The 10000-nt window shown below is 44.1% G+C and overlaps 1 protein-coding gene across 2 annotated transcripts in view; it reads right to left on the bottom strand.

The window, feature by feature from the left end:
• The window catches only part of adamts10 (ADAM metallopeptidase with thrombospondin type 1 motif, 10), a 104856-nt gene that overhangs the window by 60465 nt on the left and 34391 nt on the right, over positions 1-10000 (bottom strand). Inside the window, exons 3-4 of one of the 2 annotated variants that reach the window (XM_063200709.1) lie at positions 5923-6157; positions 4708-4966 (exon numbers count right to left, since the gene is read on the bottom strand). In XM_063200709.1, coding sequence (XP_063056779.1) covers positions 4708-4966; positions 5923-6157 — 494 coding nt within the window. The remainder of the gene's footprint in view (positions 1-4707; positions 4967-5922; positions 6158-10000) is intronic. The other variant, XM_063200710.1, reaches the window with a different exon arrangement.

The following is a 10000-nucleotide window of genomic DNA, read 5'->3' as shown; positions in this document are numbered from 1 at the left end:
AATTTCCAGAAATCCAATTTGTGATAGGGCAGCATACATTTTGAAAATCAACGGCTAAAATAAAATGATCTGCTCTATCTTTTAAAATGACCTGCACCTGTCCCGTGTCCTCGTCTATGACTGAGGTACCCTGAGCATGGTACCGTCCCTGCCGCATTGCTCCCTTTCGGGTGACATTTGGGGGCTGCCCCCTTGGCACGGGTAAGGCATAAATGCAATCTTGTTGGGTTGCAGTGTGCAGTGAACACTTGTGTACTGTGGAGTGATATGTCACAATGTCAATGGGAGTTGGAGTTTCCCAGCTGGGCTCTCACTTTCATGTGTACAGTGCAGTTGCAGACACATTATATAGAAGCAAAACACCAATGCTTTTAATGACACAGCTGTGGCTGAGAGAGCAGGCATGAGAGACAGTGCATTAAACCGCGTATTTCCACTCATTTCCCTTCCAGCAATACTGTATGTCAGATTTCCTGTTATCATAGTGAAGAAAAGATGTCCAAAGGAAACCATTCAACTGCCAAATTCAGATAATTAAAGAACAGTTTCAGCTTTAAAATAAATCTATGGTTGGTTATTCTTATACTTGGCCACAGTCTTGTGACATGTGCCAAAATCTCATTCCTTGGACCACCAAACAGCTTTAAGCCGTACAAAGTACAGCTGGTCATGGCCGATGACAGCTTTGATCGGGCCGGGGACAAAATCATTTGAAAGCACCCCCCCCCCCCAATTTCATACTACAGTGGTTCTCAAACTTGTTCCATCATTTCTGAATGCTTCCGAGCCCCTCCCGCCCCGAGCAACAGCAGTACTCGTGCAGACTGATTTTGCGATGACTGGTGAGATTAAACAAAGGGAGACTGCAGTCGAAAGCAGATGAATGTTCATGTCCTATGCTATTCAAATTCATGACAATAATATAATGTTGGTGAGGGCTTTAAACCTATTGACTTATTGGTGAGACAGGAAATCATTTTCTTGTACGAAAAATACCCAAAATCAGATGCAACACGCCCCCCCGAGATGCCTCCGCGCCCCCCCAGGGGGGCTTACGCCCCACTTTGAGAAACACTGACACACTATGTGATAGTACAGGGTCCACATTTTCCCAATACCCTTTCCCTGGGCCCGAGACAACTATCCTGTTTGCCCTCCCCCGGCCCCCTATTCAGCAGGCCTGCAGCTGCTAGTTACGTACCTACAGAACTGACTGCTATGTAGAGAGGAGCTTTATGGCTCTTTGACAGGATCCGGATAGTTCCTTTCAAGTTCCGTTTAAAAAAAACGTGTCCTTTACAGCAGTTTTTAATTTTAAAAGATAGCATTTTTGACTCCAACTCTAGGTCATTTTGTCCAAACGACAGCAGACTGCCCTCCTCCTAAAGACCATTTCAGACACTCTCTGAAGCAGACATTTGTGTTTTTTTCCCCAAATTAAAGTACTCTTTTGACGGACGAAAAAGCGATAAAGCTGTGATTCGGTTCCCATTGTTCACCTCTAGGAGCCGTTCAAAAGAATTAATTTGTTCACGAACGTCACAACCAATGATACTTATGTAGACCTCCTTGGTCACAACCCCAATGCTACTGTAAGTCCTTTCCCTGGCCTCCTTTGAGTCACAGTCGTCATGTTAACCCATTGCTGCTTAGACAGTAGGTTTAATGGGATTAGACCAGATTATGTCTCTCATGCATTTCAGAAGTGTACAAGCTACCACACTGGAAACAGGGCTCTAAATTAACCCATTGATGCCTTAAGCACCTGAACAAAATGCCTGCTGAATGCCTAAACCCTTGTTGGGAAAATTGCCCTCAGCTCATAAAAACCTAAATATCTTAGCCTCTGATGCACATAAAAACATGACATTAGTTTGCATTTAAAACCTAAGACCCCCATCTTGCTTTAGAATATGTTAATTCAGCTCTAACATACCTGATTTTTATTTAAAAAGCTACTTGTAAAATCTTAAGAGCCTGAATGCAGCGCATATGTCGCTCCAGGCACCAAAGGTCAAACAACATATACGAGTCATCAGGCTAAAATGGGTTAACGCCAGCCAAATGTACAAATGCTGGTAAAATGTTGGTTTGGCTGGTATAAAAACAACTTACTAGCCACTTTCACCCATTAATGTGTTTGGCTAATAAGGTTAACATCTACAAACCATTTTGGCTGGTGACGAAAAAGGTTAATTTAGTCCCTGGAACAAATCCAGTGGCATTACCCACTTTTTTCCCAGAGCCAGGCATGATTAAGCTGTGCTGTGTGTTCAGCTAAGCTGTGTGGAATAATCTTTCTGATGCCATTAAAGATGCTCAGACCGAAATCGGTTTTCAATTAGGACAGGACGAGAGACAGGCCCAATTGCTGCCAGATGCGTTTGGATGTTTATTTCAAAAGCACACAGCGTTTTTAATTTCAGTCCATTGATTTAACAGTTTATTGTTTCGTGAAGATTCATGGGCTGTGAATGTGTGGTGGATGTTAACATCACAAAATAGAATTGAAAAAAAAAGGCAATTGTTCAGTTGTGCTCTGAGAACAATACTGAGGGAAGCCCTGAGCCTTGAACTTTTGTTTTGTTTTTTGTTTTCTGTAGTGTCCTATTATTTAACAAAGACCAACGCAAAAAAATCTTCCAATATCTGCTTAACTTTGAGAAATTGAAGTGTTGTGTATTTATCACAGAAGTTTGATCAGTTTGTTATCATACTATGGCTATTGCATCGCATACTATTACTGAGCATCAGAGTTGGATAAAGTAGAAGTACTCTTACAGATGTAATTACAAGACCAGTAGTATAATATTACATATTATTTCAACTTTGTAATATCATACTACTAGTGTTGTTATTACATTGTAATGTATCTCTAAAGAGCATGCAGTATGTCTCAGGCTTCTACAGCTTTTGGAGTGGGAATAAAACCTTCCACTGCCCTATAACGACACAGCGCAGTAACTACCGGTAGGCCTACATATTTTGTCAGAATTGAGTTTAGGCTAAAATAGTCTTCATAACACCTCCTTTTTTGTGACAAAGCCTTATGATCCAAATGTGTTCCTTTTTAGATATATCATTGTGTCAAATTAGCAGTAACTAAATTATCCAACCTAATAATACTAAGGCTTTGGAGGCATTTTTCCTCAGTTTCAACGTTGGCATAGTTACAGCACTTAGCCTTTGTTGGGTAGTCAGCTCTTGTTGCTGTTCTTAGTAAGTGTAGAATTCTTGCACACCTCCTTGGTCAGGTGCGTAGGAGTGGAACCCCTCGGTCACCAACGTTAAAGCAAAGAAAGCAACCGCACACTGTTCACATTTGCATGGTTTAATGCAACGTTTGGGTCTACTGACCTTCTTCAAGCGATTCAAACAAACAAATGGTTACCATTGGTTTGTTTGAATCGCTTGAAGAAGGTCAGTAGACCGAAACGTTGCATTAAAGCATGCAAATGTGAACAGTGTGCGGGAGCTTTCTTTGCTTTAACCTTGTTTCTGCTCTGCAAGGGTAACTGGAGCCCAGTTTAACGACTATGTGTGGTCGTTAGCTTTCTGCAGAGCTAGCTCCCCAGCTGGGACCCTCTCAGACATTTTAACGGTGACTAGCGGTGTGAAATGTTTAAATTCTTGCGTCACAGGACCACCCAAACACCAGGAGGGCTACGAGGGAGGGAGCTAGCTGGCCCTTGCTTGGTTGTATTTGTATGGAAACTAAAGAACTTGTGTAGATGTAGTTCTGGCTTTAAGCGAATAAACTACTGGAGCTTCTGAACAGCTCAGACTTCAAAGGAGGGCCCCACTTCATGTATAGATTAAGGCTAAAGAGTTTAACTCGCTAGTGTACGTCTAAGCCTTAGGGAGTCCAAGGGGGGGCGTTGAGAGACGGATAGAGCTGAGAGGGGGCGGTGCTTACTTGCCATTGAGGGACATTAGGGGGCATTATTCCATTTTATTTTTTAATTCTGAGGGAGCTGTTGGGAGACTCATAATGAGGTCAAGAGGCCTGACCTGCGCCCTAACACAAATACCATGTTAGTATTGCAATAGCACAGAAAAAAACAAGTTAATATGGCTAATTGGCGATCTTCACAATGATGTCGGGGGTGGAATTTCGTGATGGTGCTACTTGACCACGCCTCAAATGCCCAAGTAAGTAAGAGTAAGAGTAAGAGTAACTTCATTAATCCTCAGGAGAAAATTAAAGGTAACGGCAACTGCCCAGGGCAGCGTCCCAACATTACTAGTATATCGGGTAAGGATGATGATAAAAAACGACCATGGCTCCACATTACTTTGTATAACAAGTACAAAATCAAGACATAGATCAAAAAAACTCAAATATGCAAAGCAAGGAGACATACATTGTAGTGACCAGTTGGATGGGGTGGGCGTGGCAGAAAGTCAGTCAGAGGAAGGCGTTGAAGGTTGGGGGGTGTTTCTTTTAGTGGCTATGTCCATTAAATATGAAAGGTGAAAGGTGAATGTTACATTGATGAGTAATGCATGTGGAGATGACCATGTGACTCACCACCAGTCCGTCGCAGTTGCTGAGTGCCACCCAGCTGAAGTGGGGAACTAACGCTTCTACTACTGCTAACTTCAAGTGGCTATGTCCATTAAATATCCACACCACCCGTGGTGAAAGGTGAATGGTGAATGTCATAATGATGAGTAATGTACTGTAGATATGAACATGTGACTCACCAGTCCGTCGCAGTTGCTGAGTGCCACCTGGCTGCTGTGCTGCTGGTGCTGCAGGTGCCCGGTGTAGTGGCAGCTGGGGGCGTAGGGGTGGCTCCACGCCATGTGCCCACGGCTCCAGTACTCCACGCGGAACTGGCGCGCCAGCAGCCCCGTCGCCAGCGTCAGGTTCAACAGGAAGCTGCTGCTGGGCGTCGACAGCTGGTAGTACAGCTGTGTCTCGTCGCCGCCATCACTGCCACCGCCGTCACTGTCACCATCACTAGACAGAGAACAAAAATGGGCAGACATTAGAACTGGACTTGACTCGGCAGCACTAAATCCAATGAGGCTAAATGAAGCTCATATATATGCACAGCCAGTGTCCAAGTACTGGTGAAATGCAGTCATCGTCACTGCCACCACTACCGCCGTCACTTTCACCATCGTCACCATCACTATATAGCAGACAAGGGCTGTAAATTAACTTTTTGTCATCACCAGCCAGATTGGCTAGTACAGTAGGCCTATAGTAGATGCGAATCTTACAAGCCAAATGCACACTCAAGAATGGGTACAAGTGGCTAGTAGTAAGGTGGTCTTTTCTACCATCCAAACTGAAATTTCACCAGCATTTGTCTGGTTGGCTGGTGTTAATTTAGAGCCCGGCTGCTACACAGAAAGTTAAAAATGGGCTGACATTCCAACTGGACTCGACTCGGTAGCACTAAATCTAATACACAGATTGTTTGCCTTGTCACTTTCATGTTAAATACGGCAGGACAACAACCTATACCCCAACCACCAATGCTCAATCACATTTACACATTTAGTAACACATTACGACTTGGTCATTACCATTCTGTTAACAGCTAATTTATAGCAGGGGCTATGTCTTATTGGCAGGGGTGTCAAAAGTAAAAGTAAGAATAAAAAAAGAAACAGTTTCCTTCCAACACAAGTAACTTATCTGAGTAACCAGTAGACCTCTGTACTTGTCTAACAATCAGCTAACTCTGCAGTGCACAAACTAAAGTTTGTGGTGTGTCCTTGTTAGGTTTTCGGTGTTTTCCAGTAACAACACAGTCTGTCTATCTCATTAGGTACAATGGAGTAACAGGTGTAACAGCTATGTAATGCCATGTGCTAGTGTTGTAATTACACCACAAAAGTAGCCTACTTTTACTTTTGACACCTCTGCTTATTGGGTAAGGATTATAATAAAACAGTTTTTTTTACTGTGTATCTCCACCGCCACCAGTGTTGCTGCCACCCTGCTCCTCCTGCTGCTCCTGCTGCTCTTGCTCCTCCGGGTCGGCGGGCTGGGCAGGACTGCTGCGGCGCTGGCGTCTGTGGGCGCTGTAGGAGTTTGGGGGTTCCTCTGCCGCCCCCGCCTCCTCCAGGCTCTCCCCGCCAGGCCCCACTCGCACGGGGATGGCGATCTCATACTGCCCCAGGCCCGACAGGAACTCTGCTGAAGGGGGAAGAGAACATGCACAGTACCGCAGTGTTAATTAGCATTATTAACCAGGCTTGTAACGATATCGAACAGAACCCAACCGACGTACCGTACCGTACCGAACCCAACCGACGTACCGCACCGAACCAGTGGGGGTACCGAAAAGACCTGTACCGAATCGAACAGTGCTGTACCGAAAGGTTGAGTAAAAGGCTACTCTGTTCATGTTTTTACATCATGCTGCCACTACATAAAGAGGCTCATGCAGAACCCTGAGAGAGAATGCAAGAAAAACAGGTGTAGAGGCTTGTTCTTTGTGAAACCTTGAGAAGAAGTTTACACTGATGAAATCTCCGACCCAAAGTAGCAGGTTGAATGTATTTCCTTTTTTTCTCGTTTGTATTTTGACAATATTTTGGTGAAATAAGCAACGTGCTGAGGAAGAAAATGGTTTTCCATTTTGTTCCCATATACTAACTATACCGAAAATGTACCGAACCGTGACCCCAAAAACTGAGGTACGTCCGGAACATGATTTTTGTGTACCGTTACACCCCTATTATTAACACTTAGAGAGTCAATCTAACTTCTTGTAGCCCCATAATGCACACCGTTCCACCAGTGGAACACTGTAAAAGACACTGAAAAATTGACTACCATAGTACTGCACTACTAAGACATAACACAGGGGCTTTAGTATTGCACTACGGACTTGGCGATTGGCTGTGGCTTAACGGGCTGGAGTGTATTTGGTATTTAGAGTACTCTCAATGTGTTGAATTAACACTGCATTTTTACTGTGTAGGCCAGTGATTCACAGAGTGTGGTCCGACAGAGCTCAGGTGGTCCACAATGGGATTTCTACTTTTCCATGACAAGCTAGCTGTAGGCTATATTTTATAAAATAATTACAAAGCTAAATGTAGCTGAAGTCTTACTTTCACCACAATAAGACAGGCTTGTAATATGAGTAAAAAGTAAGTGATCTGCATCAAAATTAGCACCCGTCAACTGTCAGGTCAGTTGACAGGTGGATCCTGAAAATTTTTGCGGGGACGAAGTGGTCCTCGGTCTGAAAAAGTTTGAGAAGCATTGGTGTAGGCTCAGGGGAATGAGGAGAGACGGTGAGCGACGGTGGTCTCGCAACATTTTACAAACTACGACAGGGAAGCTGACACGAGGGGGACAAATAGGCCAGATGTCTCGGGTCCCAGGGAGAACAGGGGACCCAGAATTAGGTCCTTAGTACATTGTATGTATTGCTTGGGAGACCCTTTAAGATGACCTTGTTCAGGGCCCAGTCAAAGCTGCCAGCGGTCCTGAGGGCATGTCCTCACAACAACCCAAGGTGATGTCTGCAGCAACAACAGCCACTATGGTCTGCATGCAGATTATTGCATAGATGTGTGGGAGATAAAACAACAACAGCAACATCAACATCAACATCAACAACAACAACAACAACAACAACAACAGCAGCAACTGATGCATTAGTATACTATAATGTCAAGCTATGGAGGCAAATAAGATCAAGGGCTCTCTGCTCTCCATATCGATTTAATTACGAATGATGAATGTGTTTTTTGTAGGATGCTCAGCGTGAAAACACAAAAAGGATCACAACACGCCGAGTGTCTTTTTGTCTCTTTCTGGCCTCCTGTCTCTCCGCTTATTTGGTCAGTGGATCCCCAGCTCTGCCCTGAACTCGAACTTGTCTGTTTTGATTAATTCTGTTGCCGAGCTTTGAGGGGGGATTTACGAGCGAATGGAGGATCCTTGTGGTCCGGCCGGCATGGCTATCCGGCTGGAATTAGGACCACACAAGAGACCCAGATAGGCCCATCAGAGCCAGAGAGAGGGGAGAGTAGAGTAGAGGACAGAGGAGATTACAGACCATGTGCATGAGAGGGCTAGAGTAAAGTAGAGTAGAGTAGAGTAGAGTAGAGTAGAGTAGAGTAGAGTAGAGTAGAGTAGAGTAAAGAAGAGTAGAGTAGATAGAGTATAGTAGAGTAGATAGAGTATAGTAGAGTAGAGTAGAGTAGAGTAGAGTAGAGTAGAGAGTAGAGTAGAAAGTAGAGTAGAGGAGAGGAGAGGAAAAGAGAGGAGAGGAGAAGGGGAGGAGAGGAGAGGAGAAACAAAGATGCAAAAAACAACATAGAAGAGAATAGAGGAGAAGAGAAGGCATGCATAAAGGAAGAAAAAAATAGATGAAAGTAAAGTCAAAAGAGGAGAAGGACGGAAAAGAAGAGGAGAGAAGAGAAGAGGAGAGGAGATGAGAGGAGAGGAGAGGAGAGGAGAGGAGAGGAGAGGAGACCAGAGGGAGCGGAAAGTGCAGTTTTCTGAACATTCTTCCCCTTTTCTGAGGTGTCTGCAATGTTTTAGAGTAGTGTTTCCCAATGGGAGCGGTACAGCTCTAGGGGGGCGTTGAGAAGGATACAGCTGAGAGGAGGCAGTGCTTAGTTGTCATTGGGGGGCATTAGTCCATTCGTTTTTTTAAACTATGGGGGGCATTGTCAGTCCTATGATGATGTCACGGGGGCGTTGGGAGACTTGTGATGAGGCCAATGGGGTGTTTGTTCGAAAAAGGTTGAGAACCACTGTTTTAGAGTCACCCTCACTGTTTATTTGATGTTTACTGCTGTCTCTGTTATTTGACTAATTTGGATTTTGTCTCAACCGGATTTAGAATTTAGTGAAGAAAAAAAAAGTATTTACAAACTGCTACATAAAACACAACATTGCACATTGTTGCAGGCCACTCAGAAAAGGGGCGTAGCCTCTTAGTGCACATGGGGTCGCCGGCGGGCACTATTTACTGAAAATACTCAACTGCATCATAACAACACTGCTATGACATTACAGAGAGCCTTATATTAAGTAACAGAATCAGACATAGCCATTACAATTTTGGTGACTGTAAGGGTATAACATAGGCTCTGCGCTAAGGGGTTAATGTTCAAAATAGTGCATTTGTCCTTTAAACACAAGACAATAGACACAGCCTCGGCTCATGATGAGGAGAGACGAGGCCCTGTTGCAGAGAGAGAAGACAGAAGGGTGGAAGCCACAGAGGACTTGACTTGCATCATATCTGATATCTGACTCACCGTGTCTGACTCAGTGATACATGTGATGCACTGATTTTGTGTCAATGTTACTAAAAGGTTTACTTTTCTAGCCTACTGAACTAGACCACCACTATCAGCAGAATATGCCACACCATATATGTATATAATAGTATATAATATGTCGCACCATACTGTAGGGGCAAATCATATGTCGCACTAGGGCTGCACAATACAGTATATGTATCGAAATTGCGATATAACGAGTGCCGATATAAAGAGTGCCGATATAAAGAGTGCCGATATGCGTATTGCGAAAATGATTTAATTATCACAAACAAGTAAAAAAATTCTGTGCAGTCCAATCACTTGCTGAATGTCAACAAAAATGTGCAAGAAGCCCGCCATGACCAAAGCCACGCCCCCTACACAGACCGACAAATTAGTGACAAGAAAAACACTCGGCTATACTTCTAAATATCGTTTAAATGTCATTATCAAAGTATTGCCAGCTTTTATCGAGTATCAATTTTTTTTATGATATCGTGCAGCCCTATGTCGCACCATAGGGGACACATACAGTATGCCACACCATAGGGGAAAATTATATGTCGCACCATAGGGGAAGATCATAGCTAGCCTCTCGCCCCATCCTATGTACTTCCGCCAAGAGACTTGGCTCCGTACTACGTCTGGCAATTGTTTTCTGTGGAGCGATGTTGAGCGGTAGGATTTGGCCGGCCAACCCTCCCCAGAAAACAGCCAATAAGCGAAGAGACAGGTTGGTGCGGGC

Source organism: Engraulis encrasicolus, chromosome 6 (genome assembly GCF_034702125.1).
Source record: "Engraulis encrasicolus isolate BLACKSEA-1 chromosome 6, IST_EnEncr_1.0, whole genome shotgun sequence".
NCBI lineage: Eukaryota > Metazoa > Chordata > Actinopteri > Clupeiformes > Engraulidae > Engraulis > Engraulis encrasicolus.
The sequence above is the reverse complement of the archived record's forward strand: the minus strand, read 5'-3'. Positions and strand labels throughout refer to the sequence as shown.